The 26,249-nt window shown below is 55.2% G+C and overlaps 1 protein-coding gene across 9 annotated transcripts in view; it reads right to left on the reverse strand.

The window, feature by feature from the left end:
* Positions 1-3,260: 3,260 nt before the first annotated feature.
* RNF24 (ring finger protein 24) overlaps positions 3,261-26,249 on the reverse strand; it is a 30,806-nt gene continuing 7,817 nt past the window's right edge. For 3 of the 9 annotated variants that reach the window (XM_076335686.1, XM_076335688.1, XM_076335687.1), the window contains exons 2-6: positions 14,881-15,030; positions 8,304-8,346; positions 7,441-7,482; positions 4,430-4,509; positions 3,261-3,399 (exon numbers count right to left, since the gene is read on the reverse strand). In XM_076335686.1, the coding sequence (XP_076191801.1) occupies positions 3,261-3,399; positions 4,430-4,509; positions 7,441-7,482; positions 8,304-8,346; positions 14,881-15,023 (447 nt within the window). In that variant the 5' untranslated portion in view covers positions 15,024-15,030. Of the gene's footprint in view, positions 3,400-4,429; positions 4,510-7,440; positions 7,483-8,303; positions 8,347-14,880; positions 15,031-16,655; positions 16,727-17,828; positions 17,892-19,824; positions 20,018-23,965; positions 24,026-25,382; positions 25,465-26,249 lie in introns of those variants that run through there. The other 6 variants (XM_076335679.1, XM_076335680.1, XM_076335682.1 and 3 more) reach the window with 5 other exon arrangements.

Below are 26,249 nucleotides of genomic sequence, written 5' to 3' on the forward strand. Positions count from 1 at the left end.
TTGGAGGCCCTTTGGCCTTTAACGTACGGACGACACGGGTTGGATCGGAGGTGAAGGCAAGGCGCCTCGCCGGAGCAGGAACAGAAGTAACAGAAATAATTGTGGTTTGTGCATCTTGGCGCTAGATCCAGGCTGCGGCACGGCCAGACCCTCTGCTGCTTTGTCCCACCAGCGGGAATCTTCGCCCAGGAGTGAACTTCTTCGTGACCGCGACCCGCCGGAGCTTCCAGAAGACAACCGGGAGGGCAGCAAGAAGGTCACTCCTTGCGTTTCCCGCTGGAGAAGGTGAAGCGGAACATCGCCAGATGGGACCAGCACCCAGCTCTGGGGGTGCAGCCGGCACGGAACATCTCCAGGTGGGACCTGCCCCCAGCACCCAGCTCCGGGGGTGCAGCCGGCACTAGAGGGCAGCAGCTCTCCGCGCTGGGCAGGGACGGGGGGGGGGACAGGGGGACAGGGCGAGGTGGGAGCCCGGCTTCCTCCACCCCAGGTTCCTGCAGGGATCGCAACCCGGGACGGCTCCAGCTGAGCAACCTGAGAGTTGAGAGGAGGAAAAGGAGCTGAGGCTGAGGGAACTGGGGTTGTTTAGCCTGGAGAAAAGGAGGCTGAGGGGAGACCTCATCGCTCTCTACAACCACCTGAAAGGAGGTTGTAGCGAGGTGGGGTCGGTCTCTTCTCCCAAGTAACAAGCAATAGGATGAGAGGAAACTGCCTCAAGTTGCGGCAGGGGAGGTTTAGATTGGACATGAGGAAAAATGTCTTTACTGAAAGAGTGGTTAAACATTGGAACAGGCTGCCCAGGGAAGGGGTTGAGTCCCCATCCTTGGAGGTATTTAAAAGACGTGTAGATGAGGCACGTAGGGACATGGTTTAGTGGGCATGGGGGTGTTGGGTCGACGGTTGGACTCGATGATCTTAGAGGTCTTTTCCAACCTCAATGATTCTCTGATTCTATGAAGGGATTTTTTTTTTCCGCCCGTCTCGTGAAGCCTGGAGGAAGAGCCGGGGCGAGAGGAGGCGAGCAGGAGAGGGGGTTTCCGAGCTGGACGCCGGGAAGTCCTGTAGCTGGGAGCCGATCTCCAAATCCCGCGGTCGGCAGGAGGTTGGCGTTAGCCCAGCGGGGCCTCGCTGCCTGCCCCAGGAGCCCCTGCCCGGGCCTTGGGCTGGGAAGGCCGTTCGGAGGAGAAACATCCCCTTCCCCAGCGGGGCAGCCCGCGCGCTGGGCCGGGGACGTGCGAAATCCCCCTCGGCCGGGGATTTCCAGGCCTCGGCGGGCAGCGAGGCCGCAGCGAGCCTGCCTGGCCGGGGTGATTTCCCCCATCTGGCACCGGCCGGGAGCAAAGCTCCGCTCCGGGCCACGGGGAGACGCGGACAACGGGGAAAACCCAGCCCCAGCCCCAAACCGGCCCTTTCTCCGGGCTCCCCCCGGCAAGAAAGGGCCGGGGCCGGAGCGGCGCGGCAGGTCCCAGCCCCGCTGGGGACGTCCCTGGGGTGACACAGGGCTGAGCAAGGAGAGATGCTCCCTTTTTCCCCGCGGCCGGGGTCCCCCGGGTGCAAACTCCCCCCCCGCAAACACACCCCCGCTTCCAAAACCTGCTTTTATTTACAGTTCAAGTCAAATCACATGCAAACTGTTGGGTTGTTTTTTTTTTTTTCTTTCCTCGTTTTTCCTTAAGAATAGTGTGATTAGCAAAAAAGACGCATTATTAGAATTTTAAAATAGCAATTAAATATACAAAAATATAGCTTACAAAAAAAAAAAAACAAAACAAAGGAAAAAAAAAAACAGCGAACGTTTTAAAAAATATTCTGCTGCAGAATTCGTAGTGTACAAACACGTCTATGAGGCTCCACGCTCCATAAACAGTCTCGGGAGTCGCACGGTATTTACAGGAGGGGGGAACGACACCCGGAGCCTTCCCAGCCCCGCGCCCCATCCTGCGCCGGGGCGGGGGGGGGAGGGCAGGGAAAGCCGCCGCTGTGTAATACTGACCCCCGCCCCCCCCAAAAAATAGGAATAACAGTTGCAAAGATGGAGGGGGAGGCCGGGGTGTTTGCTACGGTGCCCCAATTCGCCCCGGGGAGGTGGTTGGAGAGGTGGCGGGGGTGGGACAGCTCCCCGCGCCCCCCAGCAGCTTTTGCACTCGATGATGGTTGGGTTGGGGTGTTTCGGCAAGGCAAAACGCGGCCGGCTCGGGCGTCCCTCGCCCAGAAACAAACCCCGGGGCCAGGCTCAAAGCGATGGGATGAACCCAAAGGACAGGATTTTTTTGCCTGCCCCCCCACCCCCACCCCAGCAGGCCCGCGCCGCTCTCGCCGCTGATGGTTCACGGCAGGATCGTGCCCGTCGGAGGGACTAACGGCCCCGCTGAGGTAGCCCGTCGCGCCGAGGAGGGGGGCAGCCACCCCCGGGGAGGGTGGGTGGGGTAACCCCACGAGACCCCACGCAACTACCACCCGGCCATCTCCCGGGGGCGACGCCGGCTTCCCCGCCCCGGTTAGCCCTTTCGGAGGAGCAGCGGGTGCCGAGGAGGCACCCAACCGCGGCACGAACCCCGGCGTCGCTGCGGCTGGGGTGCCGAGACCCAATTTTTTAGGTAGGGATTGCAAAGGCAAAGGTAACCCCGTTAAACTAACGGCGAAGAGGAGAACGGGGCAGGGACCAGCCGTGATGCTCCGGGGTCACCCCCCCCCAGCGTTTTGGGCATTGTTTTTGACGGCGGCGGAGGGGCGCGGGGGGCAGCAGGGCTGGGAAGCGTACCGGGGCGTTCGGAGGGTGTGCGGGGGGGGGGGAACGTCGCGGCATTGCAGGAGGCCGTCGGGTGCTGTTGGGTGGCTCGATACTGCTCTGTTGTGCCCTATGCCGCTTCCCGGCGGACATCGGGCTGGAGAAGGGATGTGCTGGAAGAAGGATGTCGTGCAGGGCGCCGGCGGAGGACCCCAAGTCACCTCCTCACCCCGGGAGAGGAATCAAGCCCGGGGCTCGGGTGTGAGACCCTTCATCCCGGCACGGCTCCGCGGAGGCAGGTTTTGGGGGCGCGGGGTTCTTCCGCTTCGGCCGGCAGGGAGGTGCCCCCCACCCCCCCCCACACACCCCTAAAGTGCTCCGGGCTCCGCGCCCGGCCGCCTGCGTCCTCGCCTGTCCCTCCGTGCTGGTGCCGTAGTGCTTTGGTTGTCTCCGAGTCCCCGGGGCCGGCGGCTGGGCCCCCCACCCCCCCACCCCGGGCCCCTGCGGCGGGGCAGTCCCTGGGGCGGCGGAGCTATACGATGTTCTCGGCGCCAGGGAGGGGGCCCTGGGGGGGGCCGGGGTCCTGCTTGCTGTGCAGCTGGGCCAGCTGCAGCACCGGCATGTTGCAGAGCGGGCACACTTTCCGCACCTCCAGCCACTTGATGAGGCACCTGCAAGGGGGGGGGAGGAGACACAGACACGGGGCAGGGGGTCACTACAGGGGTGCTGCAACCACCCACCCCCCCCAAAACTCGGTGCACTTCGGGGTGGCAGCTGCCCCTGTCCCTGTCGCCACCCTCCCTGCAGCGCTGCTGCCACTGCCGCATTTTTAATTCACCATTTAGGTGCCTTTACATTTTATTAGGACATTTTTGGGCGTGTGTGTATATATGTACATGGATTTTTGTGTACATGTAATGTATTTTATATCTGTATAATTTCTATTTATAAAATAGATATAAAAATGTATACACATACACAAAAATATATAAAATACATATACCCCTGGTGTGTGTATATATGAATATATGCATTTTATAAATATATTAAACGTGTATCTACATCATATATGTACATCATACATATATAATGTGTATATATTATACATATAAAATTCGTCTTTTACATATATATAAAAAATTCACATGTACACATTTTTCATAGACTCTCCTGAGTGGGAAAGGATCCACGAGGATCACCAAGGCCAACCCCGGACCCGGCACAGGGCAACCTGCACGTTAAACCAGGTAGCCAAGAGCTTTGTCCAAACGCTTCCTGAACACCAGCAGGGCTCCGGGCCCTGACCCCTTCCCTGGGGAGCTCGTCCCAGCGGTTCTCTGTATATATTTTATAAATATGCGTAAATAATATGTATGTAAATATACACACACACACACACAAATGTACATTCACATTTTGGAATATATAAAGTCTCTCTCTATATATATAGAAAGTGAAGCGGTTTTGCCAGCTCACGACGGGACCGTGGCTGCTCCAAACGCCCAAACTCATTCGATAAGGGGCTTTCGCTGCAATTCCCCTCCTTCCCCTGGAACTGGGGTGGGGAGAAGCCCTGGGCGAGGAGCAGTGGCACCAGCAGACCCCACGCCAAGAGCCTCCCCGGGGCCGCCAGGCGGGATTCGGGGCAGCCCGGCGGGATTCGGGGCAGCCCGGCTTCGGTCTCCCATTCCCCAGGCTTACTTTCTGTGGAAGGCATGTTTACAGGGACAGATCCCCAGCTCGTCCTTGGGCTTGAACTCCTCCAAGCAAACGGCGCAGATCTGAAAGATGCGAGAGGCGGAGAAAAGGGAGTCAGCTGCTGGGAAGCGTGCTGCGCACATAAAAACCGCGTGGACATCTCTGAGCCCGCCGAAACGCTGCTCCCTCCCCCCAAAAAAAACCCCCCATCTCCCCCTAAGCGATGCCCTCAGCCAGTTCCCATCTTCTCCCTGCCTTTGGTCGGGGGGAAAAAAAAGGGCAATTTGGCTTCTGATGCCGGTGAGGATCCGCTGGGGGTGGGGAGGGAAATACCTCCCAGCACCAAAGGGAAAGCAAACTCCTCTTTTGCTGTGAACCCTCTGTTTTGACCAAGAAACTGCCTTTTTTTTTTTTTCTTTGCCCCCCTGCGCTGCGGAAGAAACATTTGGGAGGTTTCAGCATCGCAGAGGGGCGAAATCCCCCCCTAAAGCCTTCCCCCACTTCGCTGCCCCCGGCTTTGGGATGGCGGGCTGGGGCTGGGCTCTCCCCTCCCCGGTGGAAGGGACCCCGAAGGTCGTGTCCCCCCCCCCGGGAGCAGCAGCCGCAAGGCTGGGATGTGTTTCGATGTGCCAGGAGGCTTTAGGGTGCAGGGGGACGGAGCCACGGCGCTGCCTGGGACCGAGCTGCATCCGCAGGGATAACTCTGGGAAGAGGAAAAGGCAAAGGGCGCATCTCCGCCCCAGGGATGGGAAGGTTGGCGGCTGTTTTCCCGGCGGGCAAGAGCCCCAGCCGAAATCTCCTTCCCCCACACCGCCCGTTTTTCCTGACCCATTTTGGATATTCCTGGGGATTCTGGATATTCCCGGCTGTTTTTCTCAGCCCCTCCCCGGCCTGGGAGGCTCCGGCAGTCCGAAACAAGGGCCAGCCCCGCTGCCAAAAGCCCTCGGGATGAGGCAGGTGCTGGCAAGTGCAGCGGGAGGCTCCCGGCTTTCCCGGGAACGCGGCGGCGCCCGTCGACGCTTTCCAGCCACCCCAAAGCTCGCCGGAGACTTTTTTTATTGAGCGAGCAAACGCTGGCGTAGCTGCTGGGGTCGGTGCCCGAGGAACACACGTGGCTTGAGCCCCGTGAAAGCCTGGGAGAGGCAGCGTGATGGAAAAAAAAGAGGAAAAACCAACCCAGAAATGCGGGGCTGAAGAGCTCGGCGGGGACTTTCCCATCCGCGAGGCTCCGGGCCAGCCCTGGCAGCCGCCCCGTGATGTTGCAAAAATCCCCCCCCCCCCTTCCTCCCCCCCGTGATCCGATTTCCAGAACCGCTTACTGTAAATACCAAAATCCAAATGCCCAAAAAGGGATATTTGGGAGGGAGCCAGAGAAAATCCTTCCAGCCTTTCCTGAATCCCAGGGATGAGCTCGAGCTGCCCCATCCCCTTCCCCGTGGCCCCCTCCTCCTCCCCCACAGTGTTTGGGCTGGGAAAGCTGCGGAGAGCTGGGAGCAGAGGCGACGGAAGAGGACGGAGGGAAACCCCCGCTGCGAGTCACCTTAATGCGAGCGGAACAGAAACAGGGGTCTCGAGCAGGGGCCGCTCCGTCCCTCTGCCGCCCTCCTGCCCGTGGGATTTAGCCCCTCGGCTGCAGGGAGCGGAGAGTGAGGAGGAAACGCGGGACGGGCTCTTGTTAATTAAAAAAAATAATAATAATAGAGGCTTATAAACAAACGGAGCTGGTATTTAACAGATGAGCGGACTTGGGTCCGGGATGCGGGTGGGCATTTTTGTTGTCAGTGGGGGAAATAAATCCGGCCCGCGGCTGAAGCAGGGGGCTGGAGCAGATTCCTGCTCAACTTCAGCACGAAAAATGGTCTGTAAATAGGGACACACAGCCCCAAAACAGCCTGAAAACCTGCGGAGAACAACTAATGCGTTTTAAAGCTCAAGGGGCGGGTAGGTAGAGGCGGATGAGGGTAACATCGTTAGTCCGAGACGTGTTTCAGCCTCTGGAGATCCTCTTGACTCGTTAACGCAGGGGGACCCAGCGAGGAGCCACCGCTGTGCCCACATCGTGGGGACGGGGCAGTCGCTGGCGCAGTTCCCCCTGCAGAGTTTAAAGGCAAAGTCCGCTGGGGCTTTGCTTTATGGCTGCCGCGGGCTCTGCCCTCCTCCCGAATCCGAGGAGAAACCCCTGTGGTTTTGGGGCCGGGAAAAGGGGGTTTAATTCTTAATACGTCCAAGCGGACACCCCCTTTGCCTGCCTCTTCCAGCCAGCCCTTCTCTGCAAAGCTGCAAACCAGGAGCGCGAGGGGCAGAAGCCTGGGGAGCGTGTTTATCTTTGATTTCAATTAAATCCCGGCAGCGTTTACTCTGCCCGAGTAACGCGGCCGGCAGCGATGTGCTGGATATCGTCAGGCTCCGACGGTGGCGAGGCTGAGCGGGGCTGGAGGGGACGTAACCGCCAAGGGACACTGTTTATACGCAGCCCAGCCTGCCTCTGCCTCCCCTTTTATCCACAGCTTTTTATCGCGGTGATACCAATAATGCAGTAAATAATACAAATAATAACGCAGTAAAGAAGAAGAATGCAATAAATAATAATAATAATGCTGCAAGAAATAATAATGACGCAGTAAAAGCTAAAGGGGACCCAGGAGGAGGAGGGAGATGGCTCAATCCAGACCCCCTTTGCAGATGTGCTTTTACCGGCTGCATTAACAAGCAATTAGACTTTCTGAAGGAGAAAAGCGGCGTCGGGGAGGGATGGAGCTGCCGGCGCAGCCGTTAACCTGCCCCCACTGTGTTCCCTGTACCGGGGAGCAGAGCAAACCCCGGCGCTGGCAGCAAGCGGGCAGCGATGCCGGCACACCCAGCTGTGCGTTTTGCTCCTGAAGGGGTTAAGTCTGGGTTTTTGCACCTTCCTACCTGTGCCAGGCTTTGCCTGTCCCCCATCCCCTCCCCAGCGCGAGGAAGAGGAGGGTGAGGGAGTCTTTGCCGCTACGCTACCGCCCCAGGGACTTACTCACCTCGTGTAGGTTCAGCTCCTTCACCTTTTCCTTGAGTATAACCTGTAAGACAGAGAGCCGGGGTCAGGACACAGCTTTTGCCGAGAGCGTTCGCAGCAAACACCTCCGTAAACGGAGATCCCATTTAGCGTCCCAGTAGAACTGGAAAGCCCCAGTGAACCCGGCACAGCCACGGAGCGCATCAAGTCTTCGCCCCTGTGCAGGCACAGGAGGAAGGCAGCGCTGGCACAGCTGTAACCACTAACACGAGGACCAAACCCAGGAGGTCTCCTCCCGAATTTAAACCTCCTGGGCTCCTACGCTGTGCAGCGAGCGACGCCGATCTCTTGGCTGTGCTTATTTTAAGGAGGGTGCCGGCACGTGTGGGCGCATGCAGAAAGCAGCTGGGTTTGCCGAGGTGACGTGGAGGTGTTCCCTACGAGAGCCCCACGGCTGCGGGTGGTCCAGAGCGGCCGGGTCCGAGCCGGGGAGCAGATTCGGACCCCACAAAACATCGTTTGATTGCTGGGGAAGCGATGGCATTACTGCTCGCCAGCGGGAAATGAGGTGAGGGCTTGGAGAGGTTGCCCAGCCGAGGTGCTCCCAGGGTGGCCACGTCCCCACCGCTCGGGGACCTCGTCTGAAAACGCGGAGACCTGCAGACTAACAGGGCGAGGGATGCTCCCGGGGTGCCCAGCTGGCAGAAAAAAAATTAAATCAGCGGGGACAGAGGTTTGCCCAGGCGTTAACAACGCCTCTGCGAAGACCAAAGGCCTCCCACGGAGAAGAACAGTACGAGGAAACCTGATGGAGTGACTGCTCCAACGCGGATTTGGCACTAAGCAGAAGGGAGGAAGACGACAACTTACTGGGCATCATCTCACCTGTTTGTAGGCGTAAAGCTCTTTGTGTGCTTGATGTCTGAGCCTGCAATCAAAACAGGGAGAAACGTGAAGACAGGCAAAAAAACCAGGATTACTGTAACACCTCAAACGTTTCATTTCCTTCCTTTCCAGATTTAATTCTTTTTTGTTTAATTTTTCATTTCGGAAACGAGGATGGCCACACGAAACGACGCATTTAAGCAACAGCCAGCCTTCCCTGTAGCTGGGAAGGCAACGTCTCCATCCAGATGCACACAACCTCCTTCCCTTCGCCTCTTTTGACCTCCCTAATTTTCCACGCAGACATCACCTGCGCCGTTAAGATCAGCAAAAGCTGTTGAGTAAATCAGGAGCCGCCATAAATACCCCCAGTTTCCAACCGCTTCTGCTGCCAACGATTTCTAGGCTGGACGCGGCACCTTTTTCCAAGCGATGGGTATTCAGACCCGAGGAAAGCTCCGCTCCCAGCGAGGATGGGGAAGGAGACCTCCCCACTCAGAGGTCTCCCACCGAAGCCCCCCGTCATGCTGCTTGGGCGGCGCTGGGTTCCTCAAACACAGCTTCATCTTCAATTATAAGATCAATCGTCCTGCTTCTGCCTCCCAAACTCTCAGGAAGAAGCATGCAACAAGAGGTCACCCACCCGGCCGAGCAAGCAGAGGACAGCTCTTTGTCCGAAGACGACACCGGAGCAGGAAGCTTTGGAAGAGAAGCAACGGGACGTCTTCCATCTCTGGCCTCCTATCGCAGGGGGCAATTTAATCGCCAGAGAGAACGAGCTGCCAAAAACCGCGGGAGAATGAACCCGTGTCTTGGGATTTTGGGGGTTCTTCTCAGGAGAGCAGGCGGGGGTGTGCTGCGTTCAAGCACGGGGTGCCAAGCCCGTGCTGACCCAGGGCGCTCCCTGCCCCAGGGAAGGAGCCGGGGCCGTAGCTGACGTGGCGGTGGAGCAAAATCAGGATTATCAGCTGTTTCCCGCCACCTACCTTTCAAAGCACTGTGCTCAGCACAACTTTGGGGGTTTGGGCGGGGTTTTTTTTTCCCCCTAACCCTAACCCTAGCATCCATTCCATTGGAGCAAATCAAGGGGTGGAGATGGAGGGGATGAATCTATTCCAAAAACGCCTGCTGCGGTGGGAAGTCCAGCCGGCGGCAGCAGGAATTTGAGGCCACAAGCAAAGGGCCGGTCCCGTCCCCGCCCTCTCCAGCCTCCCCTCTCCAGGAGGCACGGGTGGGAGCGTTTGTCCCCGTGCCTGGGGACCGAGCCAAACAGCAAACACACACACACACACATCACATCCCTCCATAGTTTTCAGTTCAAACTATTACTAATAAAACATCTTTCCACGGCAGAACCAAGCAGCAGCCCATTTTCCACAGCCCGGCGGAGCGCCCTGCAGGCACCAGCTGGCTGGAGAAGCCCATTTCACTCCTAAAATAAAATACATTTTAAAAAAAACCCCAAAACCAACTAATACTGCTTCTCATCACAAGACATGGCATTTAGTGAAGTGCTCTGAAAACTCAAGAGGGAAGCCATCAAGGCTAAAGAGTTGGCCAAGGACTTTTAATACGATGTCAGCGTGTGTCTGCAGCGCTGGGACAGCCACAGGAATATTTTCCCCAGCCAGCCTTCAGTGTGATTTCAGATGGGAAACCCCCTTGCCTGTAATTTCGCTTCTCCGAAAATACTCTGGGGGCTGTCTCAAACCCCGGCAGTTTCACCCTGAGCTCTCAGAGGCCGCCTGATCCCGCAAGGCTGCAGTGGGCGAGTTATAAAAATAGGAAGTAAAAATACATCCCTGTCCTTTTTGCTCAAAAACACCCCCCCGAAAATGTCGCGAGCCTTAAAAGCCGAGGAATGGGTAAAAATGCACCTTAATGCTGCAGAGAGAGTTGCAGTAAGTCAGCTCCTGAGCCCCGAATTTAGCGGGGAGCCATCCCTCCTCCTCTAATGATGCTGCCTGGCAGGGAACCTGCCTGCAGAGCCACGGGTAGAATTGCAGGAGGCAGGAAGGAGAAGGCTGGGGTCGCATCCCCCCGCCAGCGACCCCCAGCAGAAACAGGAGCAGAGGATGCACAAACAGCAGAGAAAACAGGATGAAACCGGCCCGATCCGCAGGGATCCCGGCGGCTGGGAAACCGGTTATGAAACACAGATGGGGCAAAGCAAGATGCACGGCTGAAGACCGTGTACGAGGGGAAAAACCCTCCCAGCACGGGGAAAAAAGCATCCGTCTTATGGAGCACCGAGCGGCGGCCGAGGCTTTGGCCCCGACGAGCCAAAGCCACCGGAGGGAAGGTGTCGCACGGAACAAGCCCAAGCGTCTGCGGACGCGGTGGAGGCATCTGGACCAGCGATGGGGAAGAAGCGACCGCCTGGCAAACGGATCCCTGCGGCTCCGTGCTGCCGGAGGAGCGCGGATGCTCAACGGCATGGGTTGGTGCTGAGGTATACGGGGAGTCTTTGCCAAAAAAAAAACCCCCCACCTCCCTGAAGGTTACGGGGAACGGCATGAGCACATCTGGTCCCGAAGCGTGCGAGCTCCGTCTGCTCCTCCACGCTTCCCTTTCAAAGCCAGGATCCTGGGCCAGATGGATCCTCGTCGGACCCAGCACAGCTGTCGTAAGGAGACCCCGGATCCTGGCAAACGTTTTTCCCCGTCGGACCCAGGGCTTCATCCATCTCGTGTCAAGAGCTGTGACTCCGGAGGAATTTCTGGCAGATGGCTGATTTAGATAAGGGACCACACAGCGTCTTAAAAGCCAGCTCATGGCTGGAGACCGCGTGTGCGCGCACGCCGTCACCCATCTCCGAATTTAATAACTGCCTCTTGCAGATTTTGTGATCTCTTCCCAAGCTTTCCACGCCTTCCAAAGGAAAGGGAGCACCCCGTTTCTCTGGGCGACTCCGAATCATCTGTAGCAAGTGAACGACTACGGGAATAAAATGCAGAGGAAACAACTTTTTGCAGGTTTACCTCCGAGATCTGCTTATTTGACGCTTTAGAGTAGAAAGAGCAGAGAGGTGCCAGCGCTGGCTCTCTGCCCTGCCACCGCATCGCTCTCCCCAGCCCGGCCGGGCTCCTTGGGCTCCCCAAACCCAACCGCTGCCTTTGATCCTGGCAGGTTTGAACGCAGAAGGAAACAGCCCTATTAAAAAAAAGAGCTTTTTAAGGGCTACGTGCCCTGCGCCCCCCGTAGACTTTCAGCCGCTCTAGCCTGGGCAGAGACGGACCCCGTGCAACCGGCAGCAAAGCACGGGTAGAGAGGACGCGGCAGCGTTTACTCAGGGCGAGCGTGCAGGCCGTTCAAATGCTTGGAAGGCACGGCGTCGCTCGGTTCAGCGTCCTTCTGAACGGGGTTTTAGGGGACCGAAGGCAACATGAGGTTATTGCTTTCATTAATTCAGCAGAGATCAGACACAAATGGCTGCCTGCAACGTTTCATTTCCTTCTTCTTCCCTTTTTTAATTTTTCCAGGCAGAGGTGGCAGCCGCGAGGGTGGGACCCGTGGCTTTGTACCGGAGTGGTCTGCAGCGGCAGAAGAGCTCGAGATTTGCCTGGACTGCGCACAGACAGAGATGTTCTTTGCTTTGCTTTTGGCCGAAATTCCTATCGGACTCCATTTTGAGCCAACCCGATTAAAAACATCCCTTCTTCCTCCCATCGGAGCGGGCAGCGCACTCTGCACTGACGCAGTTGCGAAGCGCAGCCCAGGCGCTCTTCTTCTCCGGCGCATCCCTTATTTAATGCTGTCAGCTCTGCGATTAGGGGTAAATACACCAGGTATTGGCTCTTCCACGCTCCTGATGCCTCCCCAGCCGGGGATGTGGAGCAGGGCTGCATGGGATGCTCTGATCCAGAGCAGGCGATGAGAACCAGGGCCCAGAGGACGGTGTCACGAGCTCCGCTCCTTATTTGCCAAATATTTGCAGATGTGTGAGTCACGAGAGAGGAGGGAGAGGGAGAGGAGGGGCTGCGTTGCCTCTGCCCCTAAGCAGGGCCTGGGGAAAGCCACGAGCCCCTGTTACCGGCAAATAATCCCCGCGGGTGCAAGCGGAGCCCTGGAGCTGCCGACAGGTCCATCCCCTCCGCCCTGGGTCGGTTTCTCCATGACAACACGGTGCGATCCATGCTGTGTCTGCTTGTTAAATTAACACCTCTCTTTTATACAGCCTCCAGATGTAATCCTGTATTAAAGCCACTCATCTCATTGCAGAAGGGGTCAGGAATGCGTGGGGTAATCCAGGAGGCTTTAGCAGCTGGTTCAGGAGGGGGAAAAATTCAATTTAAATTCAGTATCTTACTTTGTATACCAAATCCTCCTGCTGCAGGGCTACGGGTATTTGCTTGCTACGCAGCCAGGCGCCAGCAATGCTTCGGCGTTAAATGGCACTGAAGGGGAGCGACACGGCAAACCCTTCCCGGAACAATCATTTGGGATGCTCTGCACTGGCAGGCACGTGGTCCTCGTCCCGCTGTCCGTCTGCAAGGCTTTCCAAACCACGCCGAAGCTCAAGCTTTTATATCCCGCGTAAGCTGAGATTACACAGCGAATTCAAAGGAGGTGGATGCTCCTGGGGCACGTCGGCACAGCTAATACCCGTGGCACGGCGAAACCCTCCAAAACGAGGGCTGGAGGATTCTGGCTTGGCACCGTTTCGCCAGTAATAGAGCTGGGGGCGGTGGTTTGAAGAGCGATTCATAGAGCCTCTATAGAGTTTAGGGCTATAAAGGGATCATTAGATGATCTAAGCCAGCCTCCCATCTATCATAGGTCGTTAAATAGCACTTCGTTACTCCTGGGAATGGGAGCCAAAACGTCTCCTCCAGAAAGGCCCTCTGTCTTGATTTAAAGACATGAAGAGACGGAGGACTTGCCACTTCCCTTGCTGGCTTGTCTCACCGGTTACTCACCCTCCCTCTCTTACAACACGCCTCCAACTTCTAAATTTAAAGATTTTCTGGCTTGATCTTCCAGACATTACTACTTGTTATTTCTTCTTTGGGGCAAAACACACCCAGCAAGACCCGGTGCCCAGGAAAATACTCTGAAAGTCCAAACACCTCTCCATTTTGCAAGCGAGCCATACAGATTCAAGCTCAATCTGGGCAAAACACGTCCTTGAGCTTTCCGAACACCGTTTGTCTACTTTTTTTTGCATCCCCTCCCACTGGCGTCCCAGTTAAAATGCGAACACTGGACACAGATGCAACATCCCAGCACAAACCTTGTTAACATCGAGCACCGAGATACAAATCGCCTGGTCGGGGATGACCCCTCGATCTGTTTCTGCCTTGTCTGCCCGGGTGGACAGAGGCATTGCACCTTCGAACACCCTTTTCCTGTGCGTAATTGCGGGCGAAAGTGAAGATATGATGCCCAGGCAGCCCAAATCACCCCCCGGTAAGCCTGGGTTTGGGCTCACCTGCAAGTGTTACAAGGTTTTGCTTGGTACAGAGCTGAAAATAGGTGGAAATTATCAAATATTTAGAAGGTGACACTGAAATCTTGCTTCCCTGGTCTACAACAGCAGGACAAAACATTTTCAGCACCCTCTGGATAGAAAACCTGGTGGGACTGGCTGCTGTGAGCCAGCCAGACACAGCCTCCGCGGTGCAAGAAGAGACCAGGCGCCTGCCTTACGGGGACAGAGGGAGAGGACGTGATGGATGCACGGCTAAGCAGGGAGCTGGGGCCATCCGAAATGCCAGAGGGGAGGGAAAGGGGATGGAAAAGCTCTTCTGCAACTCGGCAGGAGAGCTCTGGGCGCACAGGATTTCGGCAGCTGCTGCCAGCAGAGCGATGCCCTCTGCTCCCGGCCACAGGGAGAGGTGCGACCGGCCCCACATCCCGGGTTATCAGCACAACGTGCCCCCGTCACCGCCTCGATTCCCAGGCACCGTGTTCTTCCCCACTTGCCTCTCTCTTTCCCTCCGGCAGGAAGAGTTTCTTCTCTCAATTAGCAGCCCAACTCTCCCCCCAGTGGCCCATAAAATAATTAAAACAAGCCCCAAACTGGAACAACCTTTAACCCTCCTGTCCCGCTCCCCATCGTTCAGATTAACAAATCAACTCTGCATCATTAATCTCTAAACTGCGCTGTTGAATGAGCAATTTGTGTACAATAACGAACGGAGCAGGTATTAAACATTTCTTAAGCACACAGTACACAAGTTACTCATTAAAGAGGAAAACGTGTTGAAACATTAAGCAGAAAGCAGGAACCATAAAACATCCCCTTCCAGTCTTTTTGAGAAGCCAACCATGTTTTCAAGCCTGTTTGAGCGTACACATAAGCATCTCTCCTGTTTTTAAAGCGGGTAACGTAACTGCCCCGCGGGACTGGTAGCTCCAAGATGTGTTGGGTGTTTGGTACTCACTGTGTTTGCACTGGGTGTGTTGGCTCTATTAGGGATGAACGTTGGGCTGAGCGTGACGATGGGGGAAGGTTAAACCTCTTTCATGGGTCACATCGGTTTGGCAAGACACGGTGGTGCCATCCTCGTTTTGGGATGGAGGGATCGGTGCTGGGCTCGGTCTGAACCGGGGCAGCCGGGGAAAATTCCCTTACCTGATCAAGTAGCAACAGAAGAGCAAACTGAGGATGAAGACGAAGATGGCCGTGCCGAAAACCACGATGTATATGTTGAGAGGCAGGTTCTGGAACCCGATGTTCGGCATCCTGAAACTGTAATGCTGGAAGTCCGAGCTCATGGGTAGGCTGCGGAGACAGGGAGAAAACACATGGACGTGAGGCTCCTTCGGCAGCACGGGGAGACCAACGGCCCCTCCAAAGGCAGGTGGGGGAGAAGGAGAGGGCAGCCGGCAGCGCTTCCTTCGCCCTCCAGGGCGAAGGCATCCTTGCCCGAAACCGAGCCCCCAGCTCGGCAAGCCTGACAACAAAGCGGGGCCAGATCAGCTGGGGCTGGGGTTTTTCTTCTCCCGCTGCGAGCTGCTCCTCCAGCTATTTCCCCTCTTCCTTACGCACGCATCGTCCTTCAAGTTAAACGCTGCATCAGACGGACGGCGGGGATTTGCATCCGAGCAACCCCGGCTGCAGCCAATACCCCCGAACCCTCATTAATTAGGCCAAAACATCGAAAACAGCCAGAAAGCCTTGTAGCAAGAAAGGTTTTTCCTCCCTTCCCCTCCTGCAGTTTCCAAAATCGATTCCTCACTCCGTAGAAATCCCCCCTCCAAAACCATCGAGCATGCGCGTGAACCGGCACAGGTTCAGCACGCTCCCAGCGCGTCCCAGGCAGGACGGACAGGGCAAGGACGCTCCCACGCCATACGGCAGCGCCGCTGGGAAATTATAGGGGCCATAAACGAGACTTGGTTTGTTTTTTCCACGCGAGATCTGGGTCGGGCGGTTTAAGGGCGTTTTCGCAGGTTTCAGCTTTATTCCTTGGTATAACCCCAGGCTGCTTCCCCCCAGCAAAACCCCGAAGCACCGGCGAGCGGCAGCAAAGAGGAAGATGCAACAATTTTGGCTGTCGACGTACCACGTCTCCGACACGTGACCAAAACCTCCCTCCCCTCGGAGAGACCCAGTGAAGCCACGAGCAGCTGCCTGGGATAACGACTTCAGCGTATGATCTTTCCCATGATTTTAGTTTTATCGCACGGGACGCTAATATTTTACAATAACCCTCACGGAGTGTTTGTCAGGAGTCGGGTGGAAAACCAGCCCGATATCTCTGTACTGCCGTAAAAATCCCCTCGCTGCCGTAACGCCACATTAATACTCAAAACCCTGAACTGGAAAGCACATATTTATTATTGCTTCTTATTATTCCTTTCTATCACAATCACTCTCTGAGCCGTTCACCCTTGAATGATCACAACTGTCTCTGGCCAGGCATAAAGTTCACCCGCCCCCAGCTTAGAAAAGGAAGTTAAAAAATACACCTTGTTTTCCTTTCTGCCCACAGGAGAGGGCTGGACGCACAATTAAATTGCACAACAAGCACGGAAAGTACCTGAAGTCTGGACCCCGTTTCCCAAATAAAATGACCGAGGGATAACAAAACCCTCCCCTGGACCGGGGAGTTTTCAACGGCGCCTTAATTGCACGGCTCCCAGTTTTTGCACGGGGTGAGAAGACGGCGGGGAAACCACGGGACCCGAACCCAAACGTGCCGGGGAGCGATGCTCCAAAAACCAAAGCATCCTCTGAATGTCCTGCTCCTTCTCCAAGCAGCATCCTCGCTCCCGCATCTCCTTTCCCCCTTGACAACCCTTTTTTGCTGAACCTGCTGGGCTTTCCTCCATCCTCCCATCATATACGCATTGCTCGTACATACACTGCATGCTCCCCAGCTGCTATGCAGGGAGCAGACTCACCGTACATCCCAGCTGCTTCGCCGGCACTAGCCCCTCGCCCGCACCCTCCTCGCGCCCCTCGCCGAAGGCAGCATCTCCACCGGCGCCGAACGCCCGCCCGAGAGCCTCCTCGCTCCGGCTGCTTTCGGTTTCCTCGGCTCGCTGGAAGTTTCGAGGCGATTTCTGGTAAAAGCCTGGATTTGATTAAAGCCTCCAGAGACCAACACGCATGTTCAGAAACTCTCCCGGCCAACGTGGAAATGCTACAAGAGCTCGGGGGGCCGGCACACCCCCCCGCGAGCACTGGTGGGGATGGGATTTTATAGCACAGCAACCACACGGCAGCTCACACGCCTCCACCAACGCTTGCTCCGCTCAGCTGAGCTGTTTTGCTTTGCAAATAAATTAAAAAAAGCCAAAACCAGCCCCTGAACCTTTGTTCCCGGCTCCAGCAGAGTTAATGCACAGCTCAGCGTCGCTGCGCAGGGTTGGGTTTGGTTTTCATCTCCGCACCGTTTGCTGGGTCAAAGGGATTTTAGACGGTTCAGGGATTCTCCCCTTGGTCACGCTCACGCGACAGAGGATGTTTTGGCTGAAGGACAAGGCTCCGGCTGTCCCCGCTCACCCTCAGGCTTGTGTCGACAGTCACTGGCGTTGGCCAAGGTCGGCCGGCTCCAGCTCCTCAACCACCCAAGAGAAAATCAAACGTCCTCCATCTAGGAAAGCCTCGGGTGATTTTTTGCAAGGAAGGAGAGACCACTCTTGGAGAAGAGGCAACAAAACCAACCAGCACCAGACTACTATTTTACTTTCCTTTACAACTCCTTTAACTTGCGATGCTCTTCTTACCAGAGCCGGGGGCTTCCCTTCAGCTCTCCCACCAGGAGATGCCACAGCGGACCAAGCACAAAAGCAGAGATGGCGGGTAAGGAGGACCCAGGCTGGATTTAGGGCAGCAAATCTCACTGAGCCAGAAAAAACTCCTTATGGTCGTGTCCAGCCGGAGCCGTGCAGCTCTTCCACCGGTCCCCATGACCTCGGCCGCAGCTACAAACCATCACAGCCCCCGGCAAACAAACAATCAGTAGAAACGGAGCTCCGTCCCACCCACAGCATCCTACTCTCTTCTTCCAACGGTACCACTTCCCTAATATTTTGCCCCAAAAGGACGTCACCAATGCAGCCGTCACCTACCTGCCAGCCATACCGCAGGGTCTCAGCCCGCCGGGGACAACCCTTCGGTCCCCTACGGTGCAAGTCCAGCGAGTCCCACACCAGATTCATCCAACCCCCGCGTGAAATAACCTCCTCCACATCGGAGCTACCCTGGTCCTCCCTCCCTCCTCCTGCAACAGCTGAGAAATGTTACGGCAAAAACCACGGAGGTTAGAGGGAAAAAATAAGTTAGCCTGCACAGGATCCAGGAAACTGTTAACTTTAGGACTTCAGTGAAATCTGATGATTTTAAGCAGCCAAGCTTTGGGGTTGGTTTTTTTTTTTTTAGGGGAGCGGGGGGGGAGGAACTGTATTTTAATCTGCTTCAGATTTGTGAGAGTGCAGCCAAAAGAAATAAAAAAGGAGCCGTAAAGAAGGATGAAAAGTTTCTGGTGCAGAACAAAAGCCTCCCTGTTGCTCTCTCCGTGGCCAAGGCATTTCAGAGCAGGCAGATGCCCCTCCTGGGGCACCCACCGCCCCCGGCAGGTCCCCGCAGCCCCCGGGATGGGGGGCATGAGCTGCCCGGAGGAAAGGGGGTTGGTACTGCAGAAACCTTACAGAGGGGAGGATTTCCCCGGGGCTGGATGAGACCCTCTCTGCAGCGTATGGTTATGGGGGGGGAAGATGCCGACTTGCTCTTCATCTAAAAACTGAACCGGCTGCGATGGCAGAGGCGAAGCGGTGGGGAATTTGGGCAGGCACCTGCCCGATGCCCCATTTCCCCAAGGTCTCCGACTGCAACTGGGTCCGTCGGGCCTGCGCGTCCCCACAGAGCGTGAAATCACGGGGAGAGGACCGTCAAACATCGAGGGCCGGGAAGGGTGCCTGCCGGCCAGCGGCACTCAGGACAGAAGACGTAAGTTTGCTGAAGAAAGATAAACCTGGGGAGAAAGTGGGAAGAAAAAGCCCTGAAACAGGGAAGCCCTACGGGAGTCCCAAGAGCTGGCTGGAGGAAAATCTTTTAAGTGCACATAAAAAAAAGTAAATATATATATACACACACACACACACGCATATTTCTTTGCAATACATATTGCAAACAAAACCACCTTCGACTAAAGCAAAGGAGAGAAAATCTGATTTTCCCAGGCGGCAGCACGGAGGGAACCGGAGGGTATTTACTCAACGATGCAACAGCTTGCAAAAATAAAAAGGAACAGCGGTGTCCTTGCGATGGGGCCGGGTGCAGGGATGCAGAGAGAGCCGAGGATGGCAACGCCGCAAAGCGGAATGACCCGAGCTCCGCGCCTCCTCCTTTGTTACACCCTCCAATGAATCAGCCGCGCGGGGCCGAGCGCATCCCCGTTTCTTCGACGACTACGAAAACAAGCTTTAATTAAAAGCCAAGTTATGGTTAATGGCACATCGAGAAGTCAGGAAGTGAAATGTTACAGGTCAGCATTAACTTGCTGGCTTCGCAGCGCTTTGATTACAAGTTGGGCTGTTAAAGGCAAACCTAAATAAGCCACCTAGCCAAATTAATCCCTATTATAATCATAGCAAGCACTTAATGCGCTTAGTAAGCGGGCCCAACCTCTTACCCAGAGCTTTCATCAGGAGATCTCAAAGGGATTAATAAAGGAGGCAATTATCTTCTTACAGGGAGGGAAACTGAGGCAGGGAGGCGGGGAGTGAGGCAGGAGAGCCGTGGTCCCCGAGGCCGGGGGGTGACACCAGGGGTGCCGCCGGTCCACTGCGGGTGACGCCACGAGCATCGTTCCCCCGCTGAAAGCCGCAGATTTTTTCTTTCCTGCTGCTTTGCCACGTGGGTTTGAACTGTGCGCGCCTTCTCTGGGTTTTACTTATTAAAGGGAGCTTCTTCTATTTATTTCATTATTATTTATTTACCACACTGGCGGATAAAGGGGCCACGTGAGCACTGTGCATCATACCTAAATTTAGCCCACGCGCTGGGCGGAGGGGTGGTTTCTGCCTCTGCTGCCGTAAATAAAAACCCATTTTCAGAGGGATTTACCTTATGTTTTCGAGACGAACAACTTCCTCCGCGCGGATTCAGTACAAACCCAGGCTGGTCTGAACCTCCCGAACCATTAACTGGGGGAGCTGGATGGAGCCGGCGGTCCGAGCCCCTGCAGCATCCCACCGGCCAAGCTGGCGAAGCCAACCCATCTCCAGGAAATACCGAGCTTTAAAAACTCGGCAAAGCCAGACACACGCAGGTTCCCATCGCCCGATCGAAACCACGAACTCTCGGGGAAAAGAAAATGCTAAGCCGTGGCGAAACTCCAAGTTGAAATATTTTATCGAAGGGAAAGATTTCAAGTGGGCGCGAACGGCGTCTCGAGTTTCAAAGGCGTTACGCAAGTCCGCAAAGGGTTTTATACAGGTTTAACCAAAACGGTTATTAACTCGGTTGAAAGTTAAACTGCGAGCAGCCGACAACACCTTTCCAAAATACCCCAAGTTTTATTGCGAAGTAGGGTGTTCTTCCACGCAATAAAACCACAACATAAAGGTTATTAAATGGGTATGCCTAATGGGATAATTTAAAAAAGAAAAACAAAGACGACTTCTCCAGGTGTTTAAAAAGCAGCAGCGAGAGATACCCGCTTTTAACTTGCAGGCAAACCCCCCCCGCCTCGTGAACCCCAAAAGAAAAGCCAAGCCCTGACCTCAAGCAGCTGGAAGGAATTTCCTTCGGCTCCACCTCTGGAGCTGGCCCAGCGCGAGGACCCGCAGCGCGGCGATGGGAAAAATCGCGAGCAGCTGCAGAGCCAGCCCCCGAAACCAGCACCGCTGTCGCCCGAGAGATGCCGAGACGCCAGGCGGCCGCATCGCCTTCACCTGGGATGGAGCTGGGGAAAGCTCAACGCCGCTCCGGCCGGCAGCGATGTCCTTCGCCATCCGAAAATGGGGGACAGCAGATTGAGAGCAGGGGGAAAAAAAAAAAATCTCGGCGTGCTGCGATTTTAGTAGAGCTACGGTGCTTCTGTGGGGACGGTGTCAGGCCACAGCCTGGCCGCATCCAGCGCCGGCTCCAAGCATCCAACCGGACCCACCTCCTTCACCGCAAAAAGCCAGCAGCGAGCGGAGGAGGAGCGCGAGCGACGGCGCACGGCTCGGCAGCGTTATTGATTAGCGGGATTAACGACGGCGCGGCAAGGCGTGCCGGGAACGGAGAGCATCCCGACAGGTCCCTCGTGGTCCCTTACACCGCGGGGCAGAGTCGTACTGAGATCCAGCAAAGCTCGTCTGGGGCGATGCTGCTCCACGACTGGGGAACAGAGGAAACTTTTGGGTGTCAAACGGAATGAAACCTGTTTATTTTACCCATTTCAGCTGCGTGCAGGTTTGGGGGACGGCGGTGGATTTTTGTTGTGTGCCTGGACGACCAAGAAACCAAACTGACCTCCAACCAAGAACCGCTTCGAACCTTTGATCCCTTCTCCCCGAGAGCGAATCCGATGCTTGTTTTGAACTGGAATCAGGAAATTTCCTGGCTGCGTTCCCTGGCTGGCCGACGCCGAGCACAAAACCTTAACCCTCTCCACCGCCTTAGGGCAGGGGGACGCGGACAGAGCGATGTGACAACGTGACGAAGCAATCAGCCACTGGAAAAAATAGGAAAGTCTTTATAATGAAAGAAACACCCGGCAGCGCGACCGGTACCACTGCAATTTTCAGCAAGTGCTTTTGTTTCTGGACAGTTTAACAAACAAATGATCCCACGACCTTAAAACCGAAGAGCACTTTTAAATGTGAAAATGGTTTTGCTCCCATTGGGGGAGAAACGTGTAGAAAATAGGTCAGCTGCAGCTCCCATCGCCGAGTTTAAAGTCAAGTGCTTTCGCCCAGCGCCGTTGGAAAGGCAAACCAGAGGTTTGCTCAGGGTTGATTTTGCAAGTTCCAGGAAAAAAAGGCAAAAAAAAAAAAAAACAAAAAACAAACAATAGCGCTTTTTTATCCGGTCTGCAGGAGGGGGGCGGTGGAGTTTGGAGGAGAGCCCTGCTTGGGCTCCCATCGGATCGCAGAAATGAGAAATGGAAACCGCTTATCAGGAGGGTTTGAAGCGGAGTCGGCAGCTTCTCGCTTTGAAACGCGCACACAAGCTGCCCGAGCATGGTTCAGTTTGCTTCTCGGCAACGAAATAACACTTGAGGAATTTTTTTCCCTTTGGCCCTGGGGATTTTTTTCTATTATTTTTTTTTCCCCCCCTTTTCCTGGCACGCGGCTCCATCCCAGATCCAACGTCACGACCCGCTGAGCTCACTCTTCCTCCCGAAAGCGCGGTGGGAAAGGATGTGCCGCTGCCTCCTCCTGCCCCCAGCCCCGTTCATACTCACGGCAGTGAAAGCTGAAGTGTCCCCCCCCGCCCTGCCGGTACCCAGCGTGGGGTCACGCTGATGGGACCGCATCACCCCGTCGCTGCCTCCATCCCCGCCTGCCGCCCTGGTGCTCGACGGAGCAGCGTCGCCCCGTACCACGTAGCTCAGGTGCTGAAAAATTTAATAACACGCGTGTTATGAAAAACGGGAGTATTTTAGCCCAAGGGAAGCACCGACAGCCGGGGCTGAAGCCAGGCGTCACCGTAGGGTGGGCAGCTTCACCCCGCACGTTGCAGCCCCCCTGCCCCTATCGCTTTATTTGGTGGAAATAATCTTCCGCCTTCGTTTGCGGTTGCTTTTCCTCGTTTGCAGAGTTTTTCCCAATTAATGGGTTCTTTGCTGGGGCGGGGGGGAAGCAACGAGGGGGGCTCCCGAAATATCACATCTGGAAGAAAATCTCGCTTTGGTCAAGTCATCTTCAGGCTGAACAAAAGCAAATCGCTTTCTGCGGAGCAGAAGAGCGACCAGCCTTCTCCGCTCTTTTATACCGAGAAGCAGATGGACTAAATGACCTCCTGAAACCCTTTTCCCCCTGTTTCCTAAGCTCCTTTAATGGGGGAGGGGGGGGAAATAAATCCGTGCAACACCCGGGGATCAATAATCCCTACAAAATCCTGCTGGAAGTAGGCACCCTGTGCCGGCGATGGGAATCACAGCTGCTAGCAGCCATCCCATAAAGGCGGTAAGAGGAGCCAAGCACAATTTGGGATGCAGGAAGGCATAATGCTCTCGTTTACACTAAATAAGGTTGCTAGGTTATGGATTTTTTTTTTCGGGGGGGGCCACAATCTGAAAGGGGATCCAGATGGCTGTAAAGCCTTGTGGTGGAAAAGCAGCATGAGGCCAGAGAGGGAAGAATTCCTCTTTATGCTGCTGCCATCTGCTCCCGGATCCTGGATTTCAGTCCTCAGGAATGCTCTCCGCGGACCCTTTTAATTGCACCATTTATATTTGCGGTAAAAATTAAGGAGAAGAGGTAGCTGGATGCAGAAGAGCGAAAAAGCTGGTGTCTGGATACCGGAAAAAAGTCACTAAAACAAATCCTACAGAGGAGCCGTCCCCCAAAGCCCACGTCGATTCCGCAAGGTTTGTATTTTAAGATGCTGACAGCATTAAAAAGCCTTCAGGAAAACCCAAACAAACCCAAACCTCAGCCTGCTGGGAATTCACACTAATGCCACGTCACTGCCGTTTGCCATTTTTCCTAATACTTACAGAAAAATGAGCTGCGCAGTCGGCCCGCCCTCCCTCTGGTTTTAACAAAAGTACTGGGTTTTGGGGGGAGTATTTTTTTTTTTTTTTATCGTACCTTCTGCTCTGCTAACAGAGACCGGGGGGATTTTGCAACGCTTCAGAGTAAAGCAAAAAAACCCTCCCCGGAGCCATATGGATACGGGACACAAACTGCTTCGCTCCCAGGGGATCGGCACAAGGAAAGGTGGCTGCAAGGTTCACAAAAACCTCAAAATTTAGCTGGAAATGGAAAATTGAACTTTTCCACTCCCGGGCTTGCACGGCCAAGCGAGGTGCTTGATGGAGATAAGTACGCATAAACCCAACACACGCATCTCCTCCTCCGCGGCGCAGAGTCTCGGCGCTGAAGGCGACGCCGTGGGATACCGTCCTCCCCTCTTCTCCCCAGCACCCGTGGCCAGACCTTAGCGGGATGGAGAAAGTCAAGGGACCTCAAAATTCAGGAGTACCCGCGCCCCGGGGGTCTGTAACCGGGAGGTGATGGCCAGCCACACGTGAATTTTCAGCATTACCTACCTGCACCCCTCCTTTGCCCGAGGACGTCGCTTCTTACACAGGTTTCTCATAAACTGAGCCCTAAACAAGTAAAACCCCCCGTTACGGGTGTGCTGCTGATGCGGGACTTGTTTAAAAAAACCCACAAAACCAAACAACTTTTGAGAGGGTTACTTAAAGTTTGCGTTTTTCTTGAAGCCGACCGAACAAAACCTGCTAAATATTTTCTGACCGCTTCAAGGCTACCGGGGCCTCCTCGGGCAGCGAAGCTAAAACCCACCAATGTGACTTTCAGGCATGTAATAGTTTGCTGTCGGATCTTTACAAATTCCGGGGCGCTGAATCGCCTACTATGAGGCAAAATATATGAGTGGCACTAACGAGTCAGCTTAGCAACGAGCAGGCAGGCTGCCTCGAGTGTCTTTTTAAAGGTCAAGAGAGCACATGATGCCTGGGAGCCCCCGCGTTCGGTTTTTACTACGAGTTAAAGACACTTTCGGCGAGTCCGGTTATTAAATTGCCGTCTCGCACCGGCCAGCCACACATCTTTTAAAACCGGTCTTTAAAACCAAGGCTTTCCCCTCCTCAAATATCATTATCCCTCTTTCAACCCATTCCTACCCTTCCCCACCTTCACCAAAACGGTGGCATTTGAGGGGAAAACCTGCGTCGAGATGAAACGCAAGGAAAGGTCCCGCCGCCGCGGGGATGTTTGGGTAGCGCTGCCGAGAAGCATCATTGAAATTCAGCGGGAGACGCCAGTTTTCCTCCGCTCCGCGGGGGCTGCCATGTTAAATCACATTTGGATTCACAGTACAAGGCTGCTAAAATACCACCGGGGCGGCTATTGGCACATTTCAATGAAAACGCCGCAGCCTCATTAGTATAGTGGAAATTATGAGCTTGTCTTTGTATATATTTAAAAGCTCGCCTCTGAAAGTATATTGGGTCGGGGCCAGAAATTCCTGGCTCAGAGCTCCTACCACTCGACAGTTCGGGATTGCCTCGCTCACGCAGGTCAAGCGACCGCGCAGCCATCGACCCGGGAGAAAAGGCATTTAAAAAATACCCTGCAGGGAAAGGCGCGGGGCAACGTTGCAAGAGGAGGCAGAGCAACGGGGCTTGAACTAAACCCTCCTCCACGTTAGCTCCGTGCAAGGCGGTTAGTGACCGTGTCCTAATGAAAGCACAGGTTATAATTAAGGGGATGCAGGAATGTGGGGTGCGTGGAGTTTCATCCCGCTCCCAACAGCCGGGGCGAGAGCATCCCGTCGACCCAAAAGCGACGTTCCCCTCTGGGGATGGACCACAAGAGCCCGAATCCTTTGCAAGAAGGGGCAACCTCGTGAAAGAACATCATTTTCAGGATCTGCTCATCTCAACATGCGATTTTGCAAGTCTCTATCGAGGAAAGCTTTCGGGTCAGCTCCCTACTTACCCGCACGGGCGCCGCAACGCAGCCAAGCCACGCAAACCCAACGTATCTGCTGAACGGCTACCGCGGTTTGGTGCCAGGGATGCTGGAAAAAAAAAGAAAAAAAAAAACAACCCTAATATTGCACAAAAAGCCAGAGCGAGCGAGGGAGAGGATGAAGACGCTGTTTTTGAACGCTTAGATTCGCAAAGGCTCCTATAAATTGGTGCAGCTCTTCGTAACAGCACAGAGATCCCCTTTTAAAACGCGGCGATGACGTTACGCGGCATAGAAAGAAAAAAGGGGGGGGGGGAGGAAGGCTTGGCTAATCCTCGCAATTTTATAAGCATCTGAGACACTAATCCGTTGATCTCATTGAAAAGGATTAGAATTACTCCCTCGCCAGTAAATTTAAGAAGTTTTCAACCAGATGTAAACAAAAGCGGAGAGCAGCCCGCGGAGACGGCTGCCACACAGCGAGTCCTCGACGAGAAATCCTCATCGGGGCTGGTTTTGGGGTGGAAAAGGGGAATTTCCACCCCAGTGCTGTGGAGGGTCGCCTGGAGCGATGCCAGCGTCCGAGGCGAGCCCAGCCAGCTCGCCCGGCTGCAGCCGAAAGGTGGGATCCCGTCCCGGGCAAGCATCCTGCCGGGGCGTCACGACCCGTTTTTGGGGTCCCACTCTTAAGGGAATGATGCTCCAGCTAAAATAAAAATATACCACCCCAACCCCCCCCCCCCGACTTGTTCTGCACTGGCTAAGGAAAACATTATTTTAACAGTAAGAAAAAAAAAGGGCAAGCTTCCAAGCAGCAAATTGGGTAATTCACACAAAACCCGAGTGTTGCCCAGCTTCGCGGCAACCTTCGTCGGCGCAGCTTTACGGCAAGGA

Source organism: Aptenodytes patagonicus, chromosome 4 (genome assembly GCF_965638725.1).
Source record: "Aptenodytes patagonicus chromosome 4, bAptPat1.pri.cur, whole genome shotgun sequence".
In the NCBI taxonomy this organism is placed as follows: Eukaryota; Metazoa; Chordata; class Aves; order Sphenisciformes; family Spheniscidae; genus Aptenodytes; species Aptenodytes patagonicus.